Genomic DNA, 27,319 nt, shown 5'->3' on the forward strand with positions numbered 1-27,319 from the left:
CAACCCTACCTTGTCACAACACAATTGATTGGCGCAAATGCATTAAGAAGGAACGAAATTCCACAAATTAACTTTTAACAAGGCACACCTGTTAATTGAAATGCATTCCAGGTGCCTACCTCATGAAGCTGGTTGAGAGAATGCCAAGAGAGTGCAAAGCTGTCATCAAGGCAAAGTGACAACTTTGAAGCATCTCAAATATAAAATAAATTTAGATTTATTTGACACTTTTTTCATTACTACATGATTCCATATGTGTTATTTCATAGTTTTGATGTCTTCACTATTATTCTACAATTTAGAAAATAGTAAAAAATAAAAACCCTTGAATGAGTAGGTGTCCAAGCTTTTTACTGATACTGTATATATAGTATGTATATATATATATGTATGTATGTATGTGTATATATACGTATATATATATATATATAGCCTACATGTTAAGTTCCTTAGGGTTGCCCATTAGGCACTTGTAACTCATAAGATCAAAGTGCCAAATTAATTCAGAAAATAATGCAGTTTCCAGAAGTGTATTCCCACTTTGGGGGATGTTTCATATATCAAACCATTGCGAGGTTTACCAGTGGAGCTTCGTAAGAGCTTATTGTAAAATGAGAGTTGGGAACAGCCCCCTATTAAGTAGCAGATTGTGGAAAGATTCTTCCCACTTGGAAGGAGACTTTCATTCTGGGACACATGCTGTTGGATCTTCCAGTAGCCAGCTAGAGAGAAGAGTCCACCCAGAGCTCCTGAAAGTTCTCTATCAGTTTTTAGAAGGGGGAGTCTTCAAGGCGGGTGCACCTACATTTTTTGATTTTATTCTGTTAAGATTGACCAGGTGAGCAACATATTTTATTTTATTCTATCCTGCTGTGGGTTAGAAATAATATAAGATTTCTACAAAATAAATGGTTTTCAATTAATCAAACATTGTGCTTAGCTGTATGTGCTATATTTATGAGCTTTTTCTAATGAAAGGACTGATTTATTCTTTTTCTGTGAATAACTGCCAGACAATTGGAAGATTTTTTTGTGCTTGGTTAGTTCTTCAGCCTGTATTTTTCCCATAAAGGAATATATATGTTGGATTATGACGGTACCCCTGTGTGGAATCAATAAGTATACTGTATTAGAGTATGAACATTGAATTAGAATAGCCTAGCCAAAGTAACCAACAAATGAGTTGATTATTAGTAATTTGCTAATAGGCACATTGTTTTGGCAAAAGTTATTTATACTACATTGTTTTTCAAAGTTATCTATGGGCCTGATGTATATTAAGTTGACAATCATGATAGGATATATAAGGGCCAATTCTGAGGGTCTTGGGAGCTAAATGGGATAACTGAATAAAATGTCCTTCCAGTTTCAGTAGGCCTATATGAGCTCCTGTGCCACTAGGCGGGGTGCACAACCTGTAGGACCAGTAGCCTATATCTGATATTCCAGGCAGGTTTGCTTTTGACGAAATTCTCAACCGTTTTCAATGTCGAGCCTATACGACAGGTCGAATTATGATTAAATTATTTACTAAAAGTACGTGATTTATTTTTTTTAAACGAATGGTTATTAACGAATAGAGTTATGATCATTCTTGAGACCATCATTGTAAATAAGAATGTGTTATTAACTGACTTGCTTAGAGGAAAAATGAAAAAATGTAAAAGACAACGCATGCATGAGGTGACAAAAATTAGGTCGTTACTTTCACTCCTTTGAACCAAATTTTGCCTCTTCAGTCACGTTAATTTAATATATTCCCTTTCAAAGGCTCGTGACTTTTTGCCCATTCTCTTCTCAAAGCTAAACCTAATGGGTTTGAACGCAACTCTCTCCTCAGATTCATGAATGTGCAGCTGCTGACCCATAACTTCTAAAAATGAAGATAAGGCTGTCATTGGCCGTGTCGGCTTTCGTTGCAGTGTTATTCGCCTCCGTTGAAGCGCAAGGTAAATGTGCCTCCCTCCTGCCCTTTTCACATACCCCCCCCAACTCTGGCTCGCTTTCTCTATCTCTCTCCAGTTGTTTGATATAAACCTACAGGATTTAGGGTATTTATTGTGTGAGAAACATCACATGGAAACAACCATAATGCATTGTACAGTATGATTAATAAAATGATACCCAGTTGTGAGTATTTGACTTGATTTGACTTGCCCTGCACCCAGGGGCACCATGCACCCCCAAAATCTGAGGGCACAAAGTACATGTTGTAGGGGGTGGTCGGGAGAATTTAGAATTTTTCAAACAGCTGAAACAGCTTTTTCCTGGAATCAAGAGGCATAATCACCAATTTGTAAGTCGCTCTGGATAAGAGCGTCTGCTAAATGACTTAAATGTAAATGTAAATGTAATCATTATGCCTAATTTTATGTAAAAAAGAAAAAGGGATAAAGCTATATTTTCTGCATAAGTTATGTAAGCATACTGCCTTCACCTGTTCAATTGTCATTTTAATAAACTGTTATGCCTTTAGTACAACTGCCACATGGGTATATAGTATCATTACACAATAATTAAAGCAATTTTATTCAAGTGTGTATCTATTTGTCATTAGAGTGTTGAAAATAACAATCTAAATATCTGTCAATCTTTGCATGCATAGCTCTGTCTATTAATTTCAGTGGTTACATTTCCCCAGCCCCAGCCTGCATCTTTGCTAAAATATGGGTAAAATAATAGAACATGAGTCTTATTCAGTACATTTAGTAATTTCTTGCTTTTTTAAAGTCTAGCAACCTTGCCAGCAGGCATGCAATTGCCAGCTAAGATAGTTAGGCAAGGTAGACAATCTTGCTAAAACTTGATTGATAGCCTGAAATGGCTTCTTGGTAGCTCGTTATGAAAGGGAAGAGATGTAGAGCCCATTTATAGATGGGCTACCAACTTGGCTAAAGCCAACTTGATAAAATTGCTAGCTAGCTGGCTAGAATTACAGAGAAACAACAAAACATATTAGTTTTATTTATTAATCAAGAGGGAATCTTGATCAAATTAATTTACAAACATACCTCCTGCGAGTTCTGCCCATTACATACAACGGTATGTGGACACCCCTTCAAATTAGTGGATTCGGCTATTTCAGCCCCACTCATTGCTGACAGATGTATAAAATCGAGCATACAGCCATGCTATCTCCATAGACACACAATGGCAGTAGAATGGCATTACGGAAGAGCTCAGTAACTTTCAACGTGGCACCGTCATAGGATGCCACCTTTCCAACAAGTCAGTTTGTAAAATTTCTGCCCTGCTAGAGCTGCCCCGGTCAACTGTAAGTGCTGTTATTGTGAAGTGGAAACATCTAGGAGCAAGAACGGCTCAGCCGCAAAGTGGTAGGCCACACAAGCTCACAGAACGGGACCGCTGAGTGCTGAAGCGTGCGGCATGTCCTCGGTTGCAACACTCACTAAGAGTTCCAAACTGCCTCTGGAAGCAACGTCGGTACAAGAACTGTTCATCGGGAGCTTCATGAAATGGGTTTCCATGGCCGAGCAGCCACACACAAGCCTAAGATCACCATGTGCAATGCCAAGCGTTGGCTGGTATGGTGTAAAGCTCGCCCCCATTGGACTCTGGAGAAGGGGAAACGTGGTCTCTGGAGTGATGAATCACGCTTCACCATCTGGCAGTCTGACGGACAAATCTGGGTTTAGCGGATGCCAGGAAAACACTACCTGCTCCAATGCATAGTGCCAACTGTAAAGTTTGGTGGAGGAGGAATAATTATCCGGGGCTGTTTTTTGTGGTTCGGGCTAGACCCCTTAGTTCCCTTAGCATTACAGCATACAATGACATTCCAGAATACTTCTGTGTTTCCAAGAAATAGACTGGCCTGCACAAAGCCTTGACCTCAACCCCGTCGAAGACCTTTGGAATGAATTGGAAGAACAACTGAGAGGCAGGCCTAATCGCCCAACATCAATGCCCAACCTCACTAATGATCTTGTGGCTGAATGGAAGCAAGTCCCCGCAGCAATGTTCCAACATCTAGTGTAAAGCCTTCCCAGAAGAGTGGAGTCTGTTCTAGCAGCAAAGGGGGGGGACCAACTCCATATTAATGCACCTGATTTTGGAATGAGATGTTCGACGAGAAGGTGTCCACATACTTTTGGTCATGTAGTGTGTGTGCGTGCAGCGTGTCACTCTAGTCTACAACAAAGATGGTGGATAGTATACTCATACTCAGAATCACAACAACTTGCAGACTTCTGGCCGAATGAAGCGTCTGCATTGCTTTCGTGACGTTGTCAGCTAACCCATCTATAGAGAATGATAGAGAAAACATCTCTATATAGTTCCCATTATGGTGTATGTGAGCACATGGGCAGCGCCATTGAGGCAATCTTCATTTTGAAGTCGTTAATTTTTTTCTAAATGATTAGGTGATCCCTTCTAATGACCCAGTTGGACATGACTCCAACAGGGTCATCAGGAGGGATCAGCCAATAAAGTTGGAAGTCCCACCCAGTTGACTACATTAAAATGGTGGAAGCCCTCAATGGCGCTGCCCATGCTAAAACTGCCTTTTGGCCACTAGATGGAAAATCTTTATTAAGTTTAGTAATTCATTTATTAATTTATGTTTTTTTAGCAGGACAAATCTGAGACGGAACGTGCCCCTGGGCGTGACGCTTCTGTCTACACCTCTTCCCTTTCTCTGTGATGTAATATGATGCCCCATTCTAGGAGTCCCATTCTAGGAGTCCCATTCTAGGAGTCCCATTCTAGGAGTCCCATTCTAGAAGTTATTTCAGGATAATTACAATTTTATTAATTTATTTGACATTTAGTCCATATTGGTATATGTGTGTATATGTATATATATTGGTACTGTGTGTATATGTATATATATTGGTACTGTGTGTATATGTATATATATATTCTCAATTTGGTTTTTTAAATGTCATATCCCAAATTTTGGAAGTGTTTCCAACTTTACCAATGAGAAAACAGTGACTCATGTTGTCAACTGTAACAGTTGGATCTGACTCTTACATTGATGTCAGTGTCTTCACAAGGCCAGGTAACAATGTGTTACCTTAGTCTTATTGACGTTATTGTTTGGTAGAAGAATCCAGGACCCAATAGTCAGTCCTTTAAAAATTGGATATGATTGTTGTTGTTTTTTTCAATTATGTTTTCTCAAACAAAAATTAAGTAAAGTAAAACTACAATTATTTCATGGTTTAGCTATTCCCCTCTGTAATTATGTTGTTACATTGACGTTACGGTAGCTGTTCTAGATTAGATTTTTTCTCATATTTCAATATCCAAACCAAATTAGTGGGCTTGATCATTTGTAGAAATGTGACATCATAGTTTCAATATCCTTGATGTTCAAAAACTGGAGCATTCAATTGTTCTCTTTTTTGCCCTGAAAGCTTTTTGGGGGAGTCCAATGTCTACTCCCATATATCTTCACTAACGGAATGGAAAGATGTAATATGAGATTCGCTAATTAATCCTCAGACAGGGCAAAGACAAAGAGCCTTTTTAGGCTTTTTACGGACATTCTCAAAACGCTGAGTTGCAATCCATATAGAAAGTTAATATGCAGAAATGTTTAATGTCAGCACATGTTGCGGAATTACTTTGGCATCTGTTCTGCCTTTTTGGGAGAGTCAGAGCTCTTTCTTTGACTGGCTGGCCTGGCAGTAGAGCAGGCCAGGATGAATGGCTGACTGGCCGCAGACTGAGGTTACTGACAGTAGCCAAAGTCTGGCCATGGGTAAGGCAGAGGTGTCCTCTGGTCGGTCAGGGTGCTGTGATGTGCATCCACCCCTGGCATAGGGAACGAGACTGAAAAGATATCTGCTAATGCTTATTATGATTATTTTATATCTTCAATGTATTTGTTTCAATATCTTGTTTTAGAAAATTACATTAAAACGCAACATGAGAAGCTTGAAAAGAAAATGTGTGAAGTAACAACTCTGTCATGAATGATTCCAACTACTTGCGACTTTTTGTACAACGATGAGCGAGGTGACACAGCTCTTTGCTCTTGTGAGTGAAGACATTCTCCCTACCCAACTTTCCTCCCCACTGCCCCTCCCAACCCCCAAGTGGGTTTATTGATTCTTGTTCGAGAGACTTTGTTGGAGAGGAGGGCAGCTTACCCGGGCCCCTAAATTGATGTGGCAGGTTGGTGATCCTCCTTTACCGTGTACCAATACCAGCTTGGCTCAGGTCCTAGATGTTGTCTGCCTGTACATTCAGTGTGTCCTGAGCTGTGGCTTTTCTCAGCAGGTATTTTACAGTGATATTCTTGCATCCCATCCCAATGCCCCTCCTCAGCAGCTTGCATGCCGTCCACTCGCTGACATAGTCTGAAATGCCAGCCTTTGTATGTATGTCTTTATCACATCCTCATCATCATCCTGGACTATAGTATGTAGCCATGAGAGGTACATATACAGCCATAGGCTACAGGAAGAATAGAAACTCATACATCACCTCATAGATATTAAGACTTTCTTATATTCTACGCAGTTAAAGCTTGTTATGCTGTTTACCCTTAAGTACAAGTTTGTCTGTCCAAAACAAGAAATAGTACTTTTTAAACACTTTGTTTCCACTCTCCTTTAACTGCACTCACATAAAGGTGAAAGGTCACCCAACACTCTGATCTAAATAGGTTGCATGTGAAACCCCAGTGAGGAAGAATATCATTGTAAAATACATTTATTGTCTCTATGTGTGGTCCCTCGTGTACATGGAAACACTTTCACCCAATTTGTCAAGTTGTTCTGAACAACTTTCTCATGTACACATGCATGGTGCCGTGGCAACCTGCTCAATGTGGACACGCCTGTTGTCGGACTGCATCTGTCGCAGTTTTTGTTTGTTTATTTTGAATGTGTACACTATTTTTCCTCTGTATCTTAACTCTCTCTTCATTTTGACTGTGTACGCAGTGTGCCTTCACCTCATGCCATCTTGTGCACTCTGCCAATGAAAAGAACATACACAACAGTCTCCTGTGACACATTGTGTATTCTTTTTGCAAGGTTTGCAATGGATGTATGCCAATGACTTGTGCTAGAGTCTCTCTCTCTCTCTCTCTCTCTCTCTCTCTCTCTCTCTCTCTCTCTCTCTCTCTATATATATATATATATATATATATATATATATAAATATAAATATACATAAACACTTCATTTTGTCAAAATATGTATATATACTCTGTATTTTTATTTATTTAAACAGGGAAATCCCATTGAGGCCCCTTTTACAAGGGTGCCCCACACACAATCATACAAATTCACAATATTTACAATTCCAACACAATAAAAGCATACAATATTTACAAGTAATTTAAGATAGGTAACTTACAAAACACCATCATGAAAAACAAACACATTCCTCAGTAAAAAAAGTAATCAACCAGCTGTCTGAACTGCTCTAGCAAAACATCCATCTTTAGAGTATATATATAACATTGGGTGTTAAATTCAGCAAATGCCACCCTCAACTTTACCTGGCAATCTTGACTCCATTGTATAATCAATAACGTTGGAAGGAAAATGTTGCTGTACTTATGTGTTGTTCAAGTCAACGTGTTGGTGCTGGTTGGTTGGGCATGCGTGGTAAGGACTGCACTCAGCATGTATTGGATGGTTCACTCAATGTTTGCACTCAGGGGAGTTTTGTGTGGAGTTGGTCTGTATTAATGTTGTGTACTCCAGACTTCCGGTGCTTGAGTTGTTGACTAGGGTTACCTGGTTGTGCAACTCAAACAAATGCCATTTTGTTTTCCAAAATGGCTACTCACACTTTTTAAATGTTGTTGTGTGTTTCTTTTTTTGTCACTTTTACCATGGATGTTGGTTCTTCTTGTCTCCCTCAACAATGAACGTCTCAACTTCAGTCCTGAAGTGTTTATCGTTGGGCTAAATGTGAATGCTTGATATAAAATGTCTTGCTGAAATACTTGATCAACATTTTTAAACTCATACACACGTTTTGTGATTCATGTATGTAAGTTAACATCAGTTCCTCTTTTGTTTGCAGTGGAGCCCCCCTCAGACTTGAAATTTACAATTCTAAATGAGAACACAGTGCAAATGTCATGGAGAAAACCATCGCATAGGATACGGGGCTACAAAATACAAGTTGTATCGGATACAGGTTTGTATTTATTGATCTCATTAGTTCATTGATGTTTGCCTGACTAGTTATAGCTTTTCATGCCAACCCGAATGATCATTTGCACCAATTCTAATAGCAACCCATTCTCTATATCCCAGATGAACCAGCCAGAGAGTTTAACCTCCCAGCCACTGCTACAAAGACGTCTATTACAGACCTGACTCCTGATCTGGACTACTCCGTGTCCATCAACTCCTATGATGGCACAGAGGAGAGTATACCCATCTTTGGGCAGCTCACTAGTAAGTGTTCAAGATTCTGATGCTGTTACAAGGTTAAACATAACTTTGGGAAAGTCTGATGGCTTTCTCAAAAGGCTGATATGGACTGATATGAAAAGGGTTTAATCTCAGATCAGATTCTTCTGTCATAGGACCCATAGGACCCACAAAGGACCCATTACATGGTTTCAAACCTCCAGCTTGTCTGTTAGCTTCTAGCAACATTAGAATCAAATAAATCTGTTTTTAAAACTTGAATCACACTCTGTTTATCGCTGATTAACCAGGACAAATGTGTTTATATGTCTGTGATTGGTATCCCATTGAAGAGGCTTGATGATTTGTTGAATGTCTTGGATTTATTCCCCATACATGGCACATGGCACACAGGATGTCATGATAACAGTCCAAATTATTTTGTGTTTCAGTTCAGTCCAGTAACACAAGTGAAACAGAAAGGAGGCCACAGACTTCAGATGCAATCAGTAAGTATATTTACATCAATGTCAACCAATCTGCGCTATGCCCATTGCCTGTCCACATAGCTTTATGATCTTACCAGTCCATTTTTTGTGTTTTTCCAATCTAATCATAATATTGTTCCCTGGAATAATTTCCTCAGACTCAAATACCCCATCTGTACTGCTGAGTTGTTCATATTTGAGCAGACAGGTGGTTCCGACAGTGGCTGAGAATTAGTTGGTGATTGAAAACAGTCTTCACATCAAAATCTAAGAATGAGAGGTTTCTGTTATGCGTATAATCCAAGGAGAGTGATGACGTCACTGTCGTGCCAGCTCTGTGCATTTCCTTCTTTTTAAATGTTGAAAGAAGTGGAAAGGATTACTGCTCTGACCAGAAGTCCTTTTACTGGAGTTCTGTGCCTCTCTCTGTGAGTTCAGTCTGTGGATTGACAGGGAGACATGCTCACTTTTTCCCTCACCATGTACGCTTTGGGTGGAAATTGAAAAGTTCCTGATGGTCCAAAAACCTTTGCTCCTAGAAGCTATTTCTGGTGGAACGCTCATAACACTCTTTCACATTTGACCTAATTGGCCAGATAAATCCATAGAACTTGATATTTGATGTTTTGTCAAGAAATCTTCAAAAGGCGTAATAACAAGATGCGAGAAGCGTGGAAGGATATTCAGTCAAGTGGACCTACGAGAGCTAAGATTTGAGACATTCACAGAAGTCCCGCCAATCATCTTGGATGTTCCAGAGAAACTAAACTATCCATGATAAACCCCAAAAAATCACGGGGGTTTGAAAACATAAAACCAAACAATGCCGCTGAAAGTTTGAGTGATTATTTGGTCTATAAAAACACATTTTTGTCATCATGTCTGTTGAAATACCATCTGTCAGAGACCGTCTGTCAGATATACAGTATTCATTAAAGTACCGAAAAGTTGTGCCAATCTGCCAGATTGGGTCCAGACAGTTGATTGTGTTCCTGCTCTACCCCCATCCCCCTCTCCACCCCTCCAGAGTGTTCAGTCAATGCCATAGCAGACCTGGTCTTCCTGGTGGATGGCTCCTGGAGCGTTGGCAGGGAAAACTTCAAGCACATCCGCAGCTTCATCAGTGCTATGGCTGGGGCCTTTGACATCGGAGAGGATAAGACCAGGGTGGCTGTGGTCCAGTACAGCACAGACACCCGCACTGAGTTCCCCCTCAACCGCCACTCCAAACGAGGAGAGCTGCTCAGAGCCATCAACACCCTGCCCTACAAGGGAGGAAACACCATGACAGGTATACATGATAGGTGGGACTAGACAGCATGGATATACAGTACTGCCGATATTTTGTAAATTCTTGCTGGACTGAATCCTAACTTGAGATCTGTGTGTGTAACTAGAACATTGGTGCAAGTCTTCCGTTGATTGAGGTACATGTTTTGGTTACACGCTTGTTCTCAAGGTAGGCTTTCGCCCACAGAGAGTAAATGTTATAATAAGCAACAATGTTTTAAGAAACGCTATTTTCTTAAAGGTTAAATATGTTACACTCTGTGTCTAGGGGACGCCTTGGACTACCTGCTGAAAAATATATTTACGGAGGCGGCCGGCGCCAGGAAAGGCTTTCCAAAGATAGCCATGATCATCACAGACGGAAAATCCCAGGACCCAGTGGAGGAGTACGCTAAACGACTCAGGAACATTGGAGTGGAAGTATTTGCCTTAGGTACTGTGTGTTTTACTGCTGAATGCTACTGCTGAATGCTTACTCTCTCTTGAGAACATCTCTATAATGCTTTTAGTTTTTGAACGCCTGGAAGTTCTGGAGATACCGTATTGGCTGATTTCCACAGTACTCCATTTCTCAGGCTAACTTCTGAGATGTTTTTCACCATTTAGGCATCAAAGGAGCAGATGAGGATGAACTGAAGGAAATGGCCTCAACTCCCCACAGCACACATGTCTACAACGTACCTAACTTTGATATGATCAAGGCAGTGCAGCAGAAGCTCATCATTCAGGTGTGCTCCGGTGTGGAAGACCAGCTCAACTCTCTAGTGAGCGGAGATGATGGTAAGACATTATAGATGATGCATTACATCACATTTCTGTTGTTTGAATTAAATCGTCACTTATTTCAAGTACATTGTCTATAGGCGGTAAGTGTAATGAATCGACAACAACTATGTAACTGTAAATGTATTGTTAAAGTGTTTTCCAACCATACTACAGTACATTCCAACCTCAACCGTGTTTATTTTTTGTGTCTCTAGTGGTGGAACCGGCTTCTAACCTCCAGGTGCTTGAGATCTCCTCAAAGTCCATGAGGGTGACGTGGGATGCCTCTCTAGGGGAGATCACGGGCTACAAGCTGACCCTGATGCCCATGATGGCTGGGATGAAGCGCCAGGTTGTATACGTGGGGCCCACCCAGACCACTGTCAACATCCGGGACCTGTCCCCAGAGACCGAGTACGAGATCAGCCTGTTCGCCCTGAAGGGTCTGACCCCCAGCGACGCTGTCCTGGCCATGGAGAAGACTCAGCCCGTCAAGGTGTCATTGGGTGAGATAAAGCTCTGTAACAGCATATCAGCGATCCAGTCCCTCACTCACTCACTCACTCACTGAAACATTACATTGTTGCTATAAAAACAAACAAAAATCACGATGTAGACCATATACAGATGGTATCTAATGTCCTTCCCTCCCCAGAATGCTCTCTTGGAGTGGACGTACAGGCTGACGTGGTCCTGCTGGTTGATGGCTCCTACAGTATCGGATTACAAAACTTTGCCAAGGTCAGAGCTTTCCTGGAGGTCCTGGTCAACTCCTTCGACGTCGCGCTCGACAAGATCCGGCTCAGCTTAGTCCAGTACAGCAGAGACCCCCACACAGAGTTTGCCCTCAACACCTATAATGACATTGCTTCAGTAGTCAAGGCTGTCCGGACGTTCCCCTACCGAGGAGGCTCCACCAACACMGGCAAGGCCATGAACTACGTTCGAGAGAAGATCTTTATCCCCACCCGAGGGTCTCGCGACAGTGTCCCACGTGTCATGGTCCTCATCACTGACGGGAAGTCCTCTGACTCCTTCAAGGATGCTGCRACCAACCTGAGGAATGTAGATGTGGAGATCTTTGCTGTGGGTGTGAAGGACGCTGTGAGGTCCGAGTTGGAAGCCATTGCTAACACCCCGGCGGCCACCCACGTGTACACTGTGGAGGACTTTGATGCTTTCCAGAGGATCTCCAAGGAGCTCACCCAGTCCATCTGCCTGAGYATCGAACAGGAGCTCCTCAACATCAAGAAGAGGAGTGAGTAGCCATTTAACATACCCTTATAACAAAAGGCCAGGGTTTTCTTGGTCTGGGCATGTGGTCAACTCCTAGACCTACTCATAACACATACCCCTGTTTGAAGTTGAGCATGCTTACCATGGACCGTACATGTGCCTGTAACTATAGCTACATAGCCATACATTCTGGTTAACTTTAGTGGCAGCCGCTAAATGACCTCAAACTCCAGACAGTCTATTGTAATCGGTTATTTGCGATGTGGTACAGCAGGTCAAACTGAGCTGTGCTACTGAAATAGTGATGTCACGATGTAACTACATCTGCACAACACAAAAAGGCTGAGTAATTATCTTCATCTCTTATTTCCCAATGCCTTGGGTCTGTTTCAGGCAGGCACAAGCGAGACATATTCATTGTTTTAACTTTCCCTGACTGATCACGCTGCCTCAAATACCACAGAACCATATGCCTGCATCTCAGGGGAGCCCGTTACACCATTTGTTATCGTTTACTGTTTTTAAACACTATAGTAACTGACRGGATACTTTTATTCTGACCTAATTGTKCTGCTAATTTCAAAGGCCACCTGTCTCTGAAAGTCAGCGGGACTGTGGATGGTTTTCAACACCATGGRAGCATGACATGAGTTTCTCCGCTGCACATATTGSTAYTGATCCCCCTGTCACAAGAACACAGAACATTTAGGCATTGGCAATGTCCAGGGGTTTGTAATATAAATGTGTTGCAACCCTGTCAACTGAATGCATACTGCTAGCATACGAGGAGTGTTTCCCATGGCGAAGACACTCATGAAAAATAKATGTTCAGAGATGGAACTGTGAACAAAGTTGAATGAGTTCAAATAATTGGTTCCATTCCAGCTTTTCTGAAGGAATGAGATATACAGCTCGGCTTAATGTTYTCAAAAGCCATTATGATGACATTGTCTATGAGGACAAAACACAAACCGGCCATTTAATTGTGTTTTATCCCGCTCTTCAGGTCTGATTGCACCCAGGGACCTGGTGTTCTCTGAGGTGACGTCTAGAAGCTTTCGTGCCACCTGGGCCACCGATGCCACCAACGTCATGTCTTACCTGGTGCGTTTCCGTAAGGCCGAGGACATCACTGAGGATTACATCTCCCTGGCTGTGCCAGCCGACACCACCAGCACAATCTTGCCACACCTCACTCCCCTCACCACCTACGAGGTCAACGTATTCGCCCAGTACGACAAAGGAGATAGTTTCCCTCTGTCGGGGGAGGAGACCACGCTGGAAGGTAAGGGGTTGAAGGTGTACAAGTTCAGGGGTTTCACAGCATAAGCAAGTGAAGAGATTTATGTTTTAGTGCTTTTGTTTTTTCACAAGAAACTTACATGGCTTCTTCAAGTTGCCTCCTTTAGATGCATAATCATTCAATAGGTTATCTAGAATATTTATTCTTAAAAGTTATATTGACAAGCTACTGCTAAACAAAGCCTAAACATTCTCCATTCCAGAGCAAGGGACTGTGCGGGGACTGAGTGTGTCTGAAGAGACCACGGATAGTTTCCGGGCGTCGTGGCTGGCGGCGCCAGGGCCCGTGGTGAGGTACCGGTTGTCCTATGTCCCCTTAACGGGGGGAGGAGAGAGGCTGGAGGCCCAGACCAACGGACCTGACACCACCATCGTGCTCCAGGAGCTGTTCCCTATCACCACCTACCGCGTGTCTGTGTCTGCAGAGTACACCTCCGGCCTGGGGGACGAGATGCAGGTGGACGGAACCACCAAGGAAGGTCAGCAAGTCAGCCAGCATGGCTGCTAACATTTAAATTCCTTACCTGTAACTAATGCATTTTTTTTTACTATACAGTACATAAGTGAAGATGCAGTAATTGGTTGACCCCTGTCTTTTCCCCCTCAGTCCGTGGTTCTCCCCGTGATCTCCGCGTCTTCAACGAGACCGTGTCCAGCATGATGGTGTCATGGCGGGCCGCTCCCGGGAACGTCCTCCAGTACCGCGTGGCCTTCAAACCAGCCGACGGCACCGGGGAGAGGAAGGAGATAGCTGTGAAGGGAGACACCACCGTGGCCCTGCTGAAGAACCTCCAGCCTGCTACTGAATATGAGCTGTTTGTCAGTGCCCGCTACACCTCTGGGCTGGGAGACCCCCTCCTGGGTACAGGCACCACCCTGGAAGGTACAGGAACAACTTTCTTGTGTCTGTCTATTATGACTGTCTGCTCTTTGGCTGCTTTGAAGAATGGGGTTGTGTTTCTTTGACAGCTGATGTGAGCGAGAGTGTGAAAAAAAGCTTGAGGCCATCTTCAAAGGGAGTGTCTATACTGGCCTCTCTGTGTACTGCATTGTGTCCTTCTCCACTTTAAAGACTGAAAGAAGTATAGTGCCATTAAGTGTGTATGCCTCTGTTTCTTAACCTTCCATTTTTTGTAAAGGGAAAATTGTCTTTTTTTATGTTCTTTGTTTTCGGAGTGCGATGTGAAAGTCTTTAGAAAAACATACTGCCCTATAAATCCTTCCTAGATATCTCAGGATCCCTCTTCTCTGACTCAGTGTATAAGGGAAACTGTGCAAAAGCTGGAATGTGGAGCTTAATGTCATTCCTGTGGCACAGACAGACTGTAGGTTAGTTCTGCTTTACCGCCCATGAAGCTGGAAGAGATGGAAATGAGTGGGGGTACTCTCGTAAACATAAAAAATCTCCTGGAACAGCCAACACATGCCATGCTAGGCTAGCTCATGCAGTTTTATACACTCCGGGGACATATGGTTTATTCAAGATTATTTTATTTGGCACATGGGGAGTTGTTTAACAATTCTTCGATATCACTTTAACGATTTGTAAACCATTTGGATTAGCAATGCTGCTGAGCAGAGACCTCTGCTATTCTGCTAACTAAGATCCTCAACCATAGGGTTTGATGCATGCGTAGGCCTACGTCTTCAAGAATCTAAATGAGCAACATTAGCCAACATTTACCAAACCCTTTGAAGACTATACCGCTCTCTCTAACCCTAGGGGATAGTGTTAGGAAACTGACCATTATTCAGGACTGACATGTAGTCAATTAGTGTGAGGGACATCTGTTAGTGCTATATAGGCTTTTCAGTAGGCAGCCCTGCCTAGAGGAAAACCTTCAGGCCATGGCAGCAGGAGGTTATGGTCCGGGTCACGCTAGCTTGGTTCCCAGGGCGCCCAACAACCACAAAGACCCCTGTATCCTACAAGCCAGAACTTACACGCCCCCACAATCCATTCTGCTCACGGCAGCCCAACCACAGGTCTCTGGATAGCTTTATGACATTAGTGGAGTTCCATCCTGAGGGTGGTCTAGGAGAGAAAGCTCTGGGGAGGGGAGGCTCAACTAGGACTGGGGTCAGGCACTCAGGAGGCTGTTGTGCTTTAGTTTGGTTTGGGGATCAGTAGTATGTCATGTTTGGACTAGAGATATATAGTCCTTGTCACTGGACGAATTAAAGATCACTCGAATGGAAATTAATTGAGGGCAGAGAGGAAAAAAGATTTAGCAGTGATATAACTTCAACCCTAACTGGCTCTGATCAGAATCCAGCCTTCTCCCTTTAGTGTCTCCTCTCTCATTCAGAGGCCAAGTTGAATGCAGGTAGTGGATACCAAATTTGACCCATTTCAGGAAACTGGGTGTATGTCGCAGGTCACAACTTCACAGGAGAGCCGCTTGAACATAAACTTTATTTTTTTAAATAAAGATGCATTTTTTGGGGCAGAAATGCCTTCTTGAACATGTGAACTTTCATGTGCCTTAATAACAAACTTGTATGCCATTTGTAAATATAAATACAATTGTTAAATTGCAAGCCTAGTTGGTTTAGCCAAAGAAAAAATCAGCAACCTTTCCGCTAGCCATGATTGGCTGAGATAATGAGTGGGCTGGACATGCCGAGAGATGAGTTTGGATTGGTCTGCCATATAGGATTCTTCTGTCTATTTGAGCTGGTCAGTATGTCTAGGTAATTGTCTCTAACGAGGCTTTTTTTTATGTATCGCGTAGGAAAACTGCACAAGTCTAATGTCAAGTTAAAGTGTACTGTTAGCTAGCTAACGTTATGTGTATGCTCTCCACTTTCTGGAGGACTGAGTTTTGAAATCAGTGGAATTCAAGTATGATAGCTAAGGAGATGGAAAAAACACCAGTCTAGCTTGGGTGCTTGACTGCCGTTGTGAGGTCAGAACACTTGGAACAACCCTACTCCTCGGCCAGAGCGTCCAGTGTGCGCGTAATGTCTTTGAGCTCTTCTTTCATTTGTGTCTGGAAGTAGCTAGCAAGTTAGCTTGGGTGCTTTTTTTTGTTATTATTATTATTATGAACAAAGCAAATACAAAACAGAAATATACAAACAAGAGTAACTAAACCTAACAGACAGGGGTATTGTCACGGTCGTGTGGAAGAGATTCGGACCAAAACGCAGCATGAGGAAAATAAGCCATCTTCCTTTTAATAAATGAACGAAGATGAACATGAAACGAAAACACTATACAAACAAACAAAAAAACAACAAATGATCGTGAAGCTAAATAACGCAAGTGCACAGACAAGCAACAAACGTTAAACAAGACAACTACCCACAAAAGCCTACTGCCTATGGCTACCTTAAATATGGCTCCCAATCAGAGACAAATGAATGACAGCTGTCTCTGATTGAGACCCAATCTAGGCAGCCATAGACATAACTAGACAACCTAACAATACTCTATCCCATACACATACAACACCCATAGACTCACCAAAACACACACAACATACAATGCCCACCCCAACTCACGCCCTGACCAACTAAACATAATCAAAAATAACATAAATAGGTCAGGAACGTGACAGGTATTACATTTTCAATTTGTTAATTTTTTTTTATGGTACGTATTGCTTTTTAATTGTTTTTTGCACTTTTTAATTGTTTTACACTTACTGATTATTTCAAAATAATATTTCAATTTTATCTTAAACAATGTGAAGAGGGGTTTGTTCTCCACCCACTTAATTTTATGGATAAGGAATCTGCCATGAAAAATAAACAAATTAACAATGAAAGTTAAATCAGGGTCCATTTAATTTGGATCAAAATAAAACATAATATCAGAGTCTTTCAAATGAACATTAATATTAGTTCATTCTTCTAACTCACATCTTCTTGCATAAGAACAGTCCCAAAATAAATAGTCAAGAGTCTCTGGGTCACAACCAGAAAATACACATTTGTTGTCAATAGCTATTTTGAATCTGTGTATAATAAAGGTTTTTACTTAGGTGCTTGACTGCTGTTGTTAGTACAGAACGCTCTGATCAACCCTTAAAGAGATGGGTGGGGCAAAAGCTTAAGATGGAGTGAACGATGCTGAATGGGTGTAGACAAAGAAGGGCTCTCCAGTAGTAGTACCAAAACATTCAAAGGCCATTTTCTCACAAGTGAGTTTATCAACCTTCAAAGCAAAACTACTTTCCCATTGTTCCTCAACTGTAGTGTATGATTTACCATTTTGTAGCTCTGAGTCTCTACTTTTATCCAATGTAAAAAACACAATTTCAAATTTTGTTTCATAAGACCGATTTGAGCCGGTCGGTCACAAATGGTCTCTCCTCTCAAAAGCAGTTTGAGCCCTCGACACATCAAAGCTTATATCATTCATCATGACCAAACTGTGGAGTCCTTGTCTCTCAATGTCACCTCCTACCTAAATGACAACATGTCTAGCAGATAAAATGGCTTCTACACAAGGGAATATCTGAAGCCTTCTCCTGCACTGGAGGACAATGGAGAGGTGTCCTGCTATGAAGTATCATGTAGCTATTTTCAGTTCACATGCTGAATGGTGCACATTCATTCTTTCTCCATGGGACTATCCTGCTTGAGGCTACCTTCTTCCCCTTCTTTGACAACAAAACTGACCTCATGTGTCCACCTCTGGACCTCCAGCCTGGGAATGGTCAGAAGGTCAGAAGTCAGATGCTGAGATTCCATGACATGGTCAGTTATGCTGAGTCATTAGCCTTAGCCTCCCACCAGAATAGAACCAATGTCTGGGCTCCTCTCTGTGCTCCGTGACAAAGCATTTGGTCTGGTTACAGCAGCACAGCTTGACGTCAGAAAAACAGGCCAACACTGATCTCATTGTTTAGGGGGCCACAGACTTCCAGTCATCCACTGTGTGAGTTATCCTATGTAGGCGGACCTGGAGAACCCGGAGACACAGTCAGGCTGTATGGTAGAGAATGCTAACGGGCTGATGGTGACAATAGCGCCCCCTGTGGCAAGCTTAAGGTACGTTGAGCCTACCATATCCTGATTCCTGACCAATAAAGATTGGCTTGATTAATGGAGTCAACTCTGGCCCCGAATCATGTAAAGTGGAGCTGAGTAATTGCTGAGATTCATATTCCAAATGTGAGCCTTTAGAAAACAATATGGTGAGAATATGTATTAAAGCAGGGAGTCTTTCTCAACATGTGTTAGGTTTTACCTAGGAGATGCGTTACGTCAAAGCTGTGAGCGGTCGAGTACTGGCTGGTTCCTCCAGCAGATAACTGACTGTTCACTTCCTCCCAGGCCAGTGAGGGGCCCGAAGAGCATGGGGAGAGAAAGAGCAGATAGAACCCACTCCACACTAAGCCCAGTTTGAAGAACAAAGAATACAGTTGAAGTCGGAAGTTTACATACACTTAGGTTAGAGTCATTAAAACTCGTGTTTCAACCACTCCACACATTTCTTGTTAACAAACTATAGTTTTGGCAAGTTGATAAGGACATCTACTTTGTGCATGACACAAGAAATCTTTCAAGAAATTTTTTACCGATGGATTATTTCACTTAGAATTCACTGTATCACAATTCCAGTGGGTCAGAAGTTTACATACACTAAGTTGACTGTGCCTTTAAACAGCTTGGAAAATTCCAGAAAATGATGTCATGGCTTAAGAAGCTTCTGATAGGCTAATTTACATAATTTGAGCCAATTGGAGGTGTACCTGTGGATGTATTTCAAGACCTACCTTCAAACTCAGTGCCTCTTTGCTTGACATCATGGGAAAATCAAAAGAAATCAGCCAAGACCTCAGAAAAAAATTGTGGACCTCCACAATTCTGGTTCATCCTTGGGAGCAATTTCCAAACGCCTGAAGGTACAACGTTCATCTGTACAAACAATAGTACGCAAGTATAAACACCATGGGACCACGCAGCCATCATATCGCTCAGGAATGAGATGCGTTCTGTCTCCTAGAGATGAACGTACTTTGGTGCGAAAAGTGCAAATCAATCCCAGAACAACAGCAAAGGACCTTGTGAAGATGCTGGAGGAAACAGGTACAAAAGTATCTATATCCACAGTAAAATGAGTCCTATATCGACATAACCTGAAAGTCCGCTCAGCAAGGAAGAAGCCACTGCTCCAAAATCACCATAAAAAAGCCAGACTACGGTTTGCAACTGCACATGGGGACAAAGATCGACTATTTGGAGAAATGTCCTTTGGTCTGATGAAACAAAAATGGAACTGTTTGGTCATAATGACCATCGTTATGTTTGGAGGAAATAATGGGGAGGCTTGCAAGCCGAAGAACACCATCCCAACCGTGAAGCACGGGGGTGGCAGCATCATGTTGTGGGGGTGCTTTGCTGCAGGAGGGACTGGTGCACTTCACAAAATAGATGGCATCATGAGGAAAGACAATTATGTGGATATATTGAAGCAACATCTCAAGACATCAGTCAGGAAGTTAGAGCTTGGTCGCAAATGGATCTTCCAAATGGACAATGACCCCAAGCATACTTCCAAAGTTGTGGCAAAATGGCTTAAAGACAACAAAGTCAAGGTATTGAGTGGCCATTACAAAGCCCTGACCTCAATCCTATAGAAAATTTGTGGGCAGAACTGAAAAAGCGTGTGCGAGCAAGGAGGCCTACAAACCTGATTTAGTTACACCAGCTCTGTCAGGAGGAATGTGCCAATATTCACCCAACTTATTGTGGGAAGCTTGTGGAAGACTACCCGAAAAGTTTGACCCAAGTTAAACAATTTAAAGGCAATGCTACCAAATACAAATTGAGTGTATGTAAACTTCTGACCCACGGGGAATGTGATGAAAGACATAAAAGCTGAAATAAATCATTCTCTCTACTATTATTCTGACATTTCACATCCTAACTGACCTAAGACAGGGGATTTTTACTCAGATTAAATGTCAGGAATTGTGAAAAACGGAGTTGAACCTTTTATGGCTGCAGTCCCGTTAACGGACTAAGCCATGAGGTCGAAAGATATGCTCTTGGGGCAGAATCCGATCCAAGGAGATATTACGATATCTCGACACATTCCATCAGCCAACCTGATTGACCATTCTTTCCGTGATTTCGAGCCAGCTGTCTCTGTTAAATGTATTTGGCTAAGGTGTATGTAAACTTCCGACTTCAACTGTAAACTTTTGCTTATGTTTTGGGTCGGAGGGCGAAAATATGTTTTCTATAAAATTATTGAAAACATGCCCTTTTAGTGTAAGAGCTGTTTGAAAAGACTGCCTGAAATTTCAGCCTGTTGAGGTGGGATGTTTTGGCCTGCCTGGTGACATCCCCAGGTGCTAAATTAGTTCATAGTCCAAGAAGAAAGAGAGTTCCAAACCTCTCTACCAATAACAGCAAGTTTAACATTTTCCTGTCCCCACTCAGACAACTCCCAGACAGTCCTAGCTAAATTATTGCTTGAGAAATTGCTTGAGAAATTGCACTATATACAGTGAGCTCCAAAACTATTGGGAGAGTGACAATCTGTTGTTTTGGCTCTGTACTCCAGAACGTTGGATGTGAAGTGAGACAATGAGGTTAAAGTGCAGAATGTCAGCTTTAATTTTAGGGTATTTTCATCCATATCGGGTGAACCGTTTAGAAAATACAGCCCCCTTTGTACATAGTCCCCCCATTTTATGGGTCCAAGATTATTGGGACAAATTCACATACAGTGCATTCGGAAAGTATTCAAACCCCTTTGACATTTTCAACAGTTTGTTACATTACAACCTTATTCTAAAATGGATTAAAATAAACCATTGTCCTCATCAATCTACACACAATACCCCATAATGACAAAGCGAAAACAGGTTTTTAGAAACTTTTCCAAATTTATTAAAAAATATATATTAAAAAAATTACGTACAGTATTTACACAAGTATTCAGACACTTTGCTATGAGACTCGAAATTGAGCTCAGGTGCGTCCTGTTTCCATTGATCATCCTTGAGATATTTCTAAAATTGATCGGAATCCACCTCTGGTAAATTCTATTGATTGGACAAGATTTGGGAAAGGCACACACCTGTCTATATAAGGTCCCACAGTTGACAGTGCATGTACGAGCAACTAAGCCATGAGGTCGAAGGAATTGTCCGTACTGATCTGGGGAAGGCTACCAAAACATTTCAGCAGCATTGAAGGTCCCCAAGAACACAGTGGCCTCCATCATTCTTATATGGAAGAAGTTTGGAATCACCAAGACTATTCCTAGAGGTGGCTGGCCAAGCTGAGCAATCGTGGGAGAAGGGCCTTGGTCAGGGAGGTGACCAAGAACTCGATGGTCACTCTGACAGAGCTCCAGAGTTCCTCTGTGGAGATGGGAGAACCTTCCAGTAAAGGCACATGACAGCCCTCTTGGAGTTTGCTAAAAGGCACCTTAAGGACTCTCCGAACATGAGAAACAAGATTCTCTGGTCTGATGAAACGAAGATTGAACTCTTTGGCCTGAATGTCAAGGATCACGTCGGGAGGAACCCTGGCACCATCCCTACAGTGAAGCATGGTGGTGGCAGCATCATGCTGTGGGGATGTTTTTCAGAGGAAGGGACTGGGAGACCAGTCAGGATCGAGGGAAAGATGAACGAAGCAAAGTACAGTAAGATCCTTGATGAAAACCTTGTTGTCATGTTGGAAGGTTCACCTTCCAACAGGACAACGACCCTAAGCACACAACCATGACAATGCAGGAGTGGCTTCGGGACAAGTCTCTGAATGTCCTTGAGTGGCCCAGCCAGAGCCCGGACTTGAACCCGATCGAACATCTCTGGAGAGACCTGAAAATAGCTGTGCAGCAACACTCCCCATCCAACCTGACAGAGCTTGAGAGGATCTGCGGAGAAGAATGGGAGAAACTCCCCAAATACAGGTGTGCCAAGCTTGTAGTGTCATACCCAAGAAGACTCAAGGCTGTAATCGCTGCCAAAGGTGCTTCAACAAAGTGCTGAGTAAAGGGTCTGAATACTTATATAAATGTGATATTTAAATGTGAAATTAGCAAAAATATCTAATAACCTGTTTTTGCTTTGTCATTATGGGGTATTGTGTGTAGACTATATAATCAATTTTAGAATAAGGCTGTAATGAAACAAATGTGGAAAAATTCAAGGTGTCTGAATACTTTCTGAATGCACTGTATGTGTGTTAAGTCAAAGTTTAATATTTGGTCCCATATTCCTAGCACACAATGATTACATCAAGCTTTTGACTCTATAAACGTGTTGGATGCATTTGCTGTTTGTTTTGGTTGTGTTTCAGAGTATTTTTTGTCTCTGTTATTTTTTTCACTCATCATTATTCACGATTCCTTCAGGACTATCCATAATCATGGTAGCATCCATATTAATCTAGAAGTGTTTAGAAGCATATTCTGTTTTTATTTACAATAAACGTCACTCCAAAATGACACAATACATTATTTACCATGAATTTCTGTCTGGGCACAAAATAATCTGAAACACAACCAAAACAAACAGCAAATGCATCCAACAAGTTTTTACAGTCACAAGCTTGATGTAGTCAAATTTGTTCTTGGAATATGGGACCAAATACTAAACGTTTACACCTAAGTGAATTTGTCCCAATACTTTTGGTCACCCAATATGGATGAAAATTCTCTCAAATTAAAGCTGACAGTCTTCCCTTTAACCTCATCATCATTGTATCATTTCACATCCAAAGTGCTGGAGAACAGAGCCAAAACACCAAAAATGTGTCACTGTCCCAATACTTTTGGAGCTCACTATAGGTTATACAAGCTTCAAAGCATGAAAGGACATAGCAAGCTGGTGTGCAAGTAGCTGGAGAAGCATTTCATGGGCCACAGAGTGTGGCGTGAAACCAGGTGAATTCCTAGCCATTTGAGTTGATTTCCTTTCATGACGATCCCTTTGGAAACTGGGCTCTTGGCGGAGTGGTGATTTGCCAGGCTCATTGTCGCAGTGGAGCAAGTAGCGGCTGTTTTCCTCCAGACTGAAGGTCCTTCGAGGCGAAAGGGCAGAGCAGGGCATCCCTCACACGCAGGTGAACCCTGTGTCTTTACCATGGTCTGGCCTAGACAAATTCTAGGTGGACCAGGCTCCAGGGCAGTTACATGAAGGAACTGTAAATGGGAGTGCCAGGCCTAAAATGGCACTTTGGAGGAATAGTGGGTTTGATGGATCCTCTTTAGACCAGCCATCTGGAAAGAGCTGTTCTCAAATCAGACTGAACTAAACTGCTGATCTCTACATTTCAGTGAATATCTCCATTTCCAGTGGCGTTTCTTCTTTACCTGTGTGCTCAAGAAATAGAACAGTCTGTAGGCTGTTTGTCGGGCAATAAATCATGTACTGTATGAATGCAGTCAATGCATGCTATTATGTTACATTGACAAGACCGCTATTTGTGTCCACATGTGAGCGGAGAGGGTGAGCTTTTTATGAATGCTCAGCCTCATAGCAGGTTGCACACATGGTGTACTTTTCCTAGCACCTGACTCATCCTCTTGACACATTCCAATTCAAGCCCAAACTCACAAGCCTTTTGGCAGTCAATTTGAAGGTTAGGTACATCAACAAACGTGCCTTGGTTCCAGGAAGCCCCTGGCTTGTCTACTCCTATACTTCAGTTAGGGAAGTATACAGATTAGGCTCTGTGTCTCAATGATATAGTGAAGACCCATTGTGTTTGTCAGATCTGTTTCCTTATTGGGCTATTGGAGATTTGGGAGATTACGATGATAACTGTTTAGCCAATTTGCTGATGACTATGTGCTCTAAGTCATCCTTGGTTGATGGCTCCTTCCTCAGTGCTTCCTTAATGCTTTTCTTTGGTTCGCTACACAGAGGCTAGGCCCAATTATGTAGTTACAAATCTAAGTTCCGCTTGCAATTGTTGGTTTCAAATGCAAGTTTAGCTTATTCCAACTGATTCAACTTTGATGATGAACTCAAAATGGCGCCAGCTAGCTGTCTACGTCTGTGTTCCATGTGTTTCATGTGTGTGCTTTAGTGGTCAGACAGGGCCCTGTGACTGTGCTGTTCTCAAAGTACTGAGGGAAAGTGGGCCATTGTCTGCAGAAGTGATTATTGTGTGATCCGGTCCCTCTCGTGCAGCAGCACAGCCGGGAAAGACAGCAGCTCGCTGCACACTGGATAGAGGGGACTTGGCATCTACAGGGGCCACAACACATTATCCTGGACAGGCACTCCAAAATCTGTAATTCTCCGTCCATTCCTTGTTGAATTCATTACTCCTCATATCTGGAGCCGCTCTTTCTCTCTCTGTGCAACCCAAACTGCCTCGTTGGTGAATAGCGGTTGAATAGTGAACCCTGGATTATTCATTTAGATTTATGACATTTGATAACACAGAGAATCATGCTAGCTTCACAGCCAAACCAGTCACTGAGGTGTCTCTTTACTGGCACACATTAACTACCTGATATCTGATTTGATATCTCTAGCTGTTCCCTCATTAGCAGTGTTAGGTCCAGGCTGTGTGCAGGTTACAGCAACAGCTCTGTCCTCTCCTGTCCTGTTCTGAGGTTGTGTGGGAGAGAGATGTGAGGTGGTCTTTCTCCCTGTGGTGAGTGAAACTTGTCTGCGCAGCCAGGCTGTGTTGAGAGAGCCCATCTCAGTAGGGGCGCCCAAAACAGCCAAAGATCTGTTGGCAGACAGCTGACACAGCTAACGCCACCACAAATCCTTCTCCCGTAACTCAGCGTCTGCTACTTCCCACCCACCCCAATAGTCTCTCAGGAAAGAGAGAGATGTAGAGAGACAGAGAGCTAGAGAGAGCAACATCTGCGATTGTAGCAAACACACTTTAATGGATCAAATTACTTCTGTTTCGATGGAAAATGAAAGTGTTGCTAGACGCTCTAAACTGAGCTGAGGGCTGTAATCGTGTGATTGGTTTTGCAGAGCTTTTTCCAAACCCTCAGATTATGAATAAGGTAAATCACTGGTTTTAAAAACACCCCGAGGGGTTAAACAGAAACAGATCAGTGATTGTTGGTGGTTTATCGCTATACCAGCTCATTTCTCCTGCTCAATAGAACACAGTCCCCCAGACTGCATCTGTCTGCCTTCAAATCATCAGCACCCACATGCAGACAAACAACCACATCAACTAGCACCCTTGACACAAACTCTGCTGTGGTTCATTTGTCAAAGACTCTATGTACTAACACTGATATGTGAGATGATGTTTCCCAGCTTCCTAAGGTTTTAACCCTGTCCTTCTCCCTTCACAGTCCTTGGCTCCCCTAAAGACCTGGTCACCAAAGACGTCACAGACAACAGCTTCGCTGTCTCTTGGACGGCGGCGCTCGGTAACGTGCGCTCATACCGGTTGAAGTGGAAGTCGCTGTACACGGAGGAGACAGGGGAGAAGTCCGTCCCCGGGGACGTAACGACCACTGTGCTTGAGGGGCTCACTCCGGAGACGCGCTACCAGGTCTCTGTGTACGCCGCCTACGGCAGGGGAGAGGGAGAGCCGCTTGTGGGTGCTGAGACCACAGATAGTAAGTCACTCCCTAATGTTTCCACCATACACACACTTACTGTGGGATCTCTCTCTCTCTCTCTCTCTCTCTCTCTCTCTCTCTCTCTCTCTCTCTCTCTCTCTCTCTCTCTCTCCTCCTCTCTCTCTCTTCTCTCTCTCTCTCTCTCTCTCTTCTCTCATCTCTCTCTCTCCCTTCTCTCTCTCTCTCTCTCTCTCTCTCTCTCCTCTCTCTTCTCTCTTCTCTCTCTCTCTCTCTCTCTCTCTCTCTCTCTCTCTCTCTCTCTCTCTCTCTCTCTCTCTCTCTCCTCTCCGCTCTCTCTCTCTCTCTCTCTCTCTCTCTTCTTCTCTCTCTCTCTCTCCTCTTCCTTTCTCTCTCCTCTCTCTCTCTCTCTCTTCTCTCTCTTCTCTCTCTCTCTCTCTCTCTCTCTCTCTCTCTTCTCTCTCTCTCTCCTCTCTCTCTCTCCTTCTCTCCCCTGCTCTCACACCCTGAGTCAATACTTTGTTAGAAGGCACCTTGGTAGGCGATTACAGCCTATGAGGGCGGGGGCGGCCTTATCTGGGTCAGTCTCTAAGTGCTTTCACACACGCATTTCTTATTAAAAATCTTCAAGCCTGTCAAATTGGTGTTCATCATTGCTAGATAACCATAACATGATGCAGCACCCATTATGCTTCGAAATATGGAGAGGTTGGCTATTCAGTAATGTTGTATGTTAGGAATTGCCCCAAACATAACAACACTTCTTTGTTTTCAGGCACAAAAAATGTGAATTTTCTTTGCCACATTTTTTGCAGTTATTACATTAATGCCTTATTACACACAGGATGCATGTTTGGCGTATTGTATTTGTACAAGCTTCCTTCTTTACTCTGTCAATTAGGTATATTGTGGAGTAACTACAATGTTGTTGATCCATCCTCAGTTTTCTCCTATCACAGCCATTAAACTCTGTAACTGTTTTAAAGTCACCATTGTCCTCATGGTGAAATCCTTGCGTGGTTTCCCTCCTCTTCGGGCAACTGAGTGAGGAAGGACGCCTGTATCTTTGTAGTGACTGGGTGTATTGATACACCATCCAAATTGTAATTAATAACTTTGGAAAACCCCCTGTTGGAAAACCCCCCTGTTCTTTGTGGTTGAACCTGTTTGAAATGTACTGCTCGACTGAGGGACCTTACAGATAATTGTATGTGTGAGGTACAGAGATGAGGTAGTCATTCCAAAATAATGTTAAACACTTATTGCACACATAGTGAGTCCATTCAACTTATTATGTGACTTGTTAAGCACATTTTTACTCCTGAACTTATTTAGGTTTGCCATAACAATGGCGTTGAATACTTATTGGCTCAAGACATTTTCGTTTTTCATTTGTAGTT

General features: G+C 42.6%; 1 protein-coding gene across 2 annotated transcripts in view; it reads left to right on the top strand.

The window, feature by feature from the left end:
* The first annotated feature begins 661 nt into the window (after positions 1-661).
* The window catches only part of LOC111963146 (collagen alpha-1(XII) chain-like), a 77,465-nt gene continuing 50,807 nt past the window's right edge, over positions 662-27,319 (top strand). Inside the window, exons 1-14 of one of the 2 annotated variants that reach the window (XM_023986385.2) lie at positions 662-838; positions 1,841-1,949; positions 8,017-8,133; positions 8,253-8,396; positions 8,804-8,860; positions 9,867-10,130; positions 10,398-10,562; positions 10,736-10,909; positions 11,110-11,400; positions 11,550-12,152; positions 13,137-13,415; positions 13,636-13,911; positions 14,040-14,315; positions 25,689-25,958. In XM_023986385.2, coding sequence (XP_023842153.1) covers positions 1,880-1,949; positions 8,017-8,133; positions 8,253-8,396; positions 8,804-8,860; positions 9,867-10,130; positions 10,398-10,562; positions 10,736-10,909; positions 11,110-11,400; positions 11,550-12,152; positions 13,137-13,415; positions 13,636-13,911; positions 14,040-14,315; positions 25,689-25,958 — 2,986 coding nt within the window. In that variant the 5' untranslated portion in view covers positions 662-838; positions 1,841-1,879. The remainder of the gene's footprint in view (positions 839-1,840; positions 1,950-8,016; positions 8,134-8,252; positions 8,397-8,803; positions 8,861-9,866; positions 10,131-10,397; positions 10,563-10,735; positions 10,910-11,109; positions 11,401-11,549; positions 12,153-13,136; positions 13,416-13,635; positions 13,912-14,039; positions 14,316-25,688; positions 25,959-27,319) is intronic. The other variant, XM_023986386.2, reaches the window with a different exon arrangement.

Source organism: Salvelinus sp. IW2-2015, linkage group LG4q.2 (assembly GCF_002910315.2).
Source record: "Salvelinus sp. IW2-2015 linkage group LG4q.2, ASM291031v2, whole genome shotgun sequence".
NCBI lineage: Eukaryota > Metazoa > Chordata > Actinopteri > Salmoniformes > Salmonidae > Salvelinus > Salvelinus sp. IW2-2015.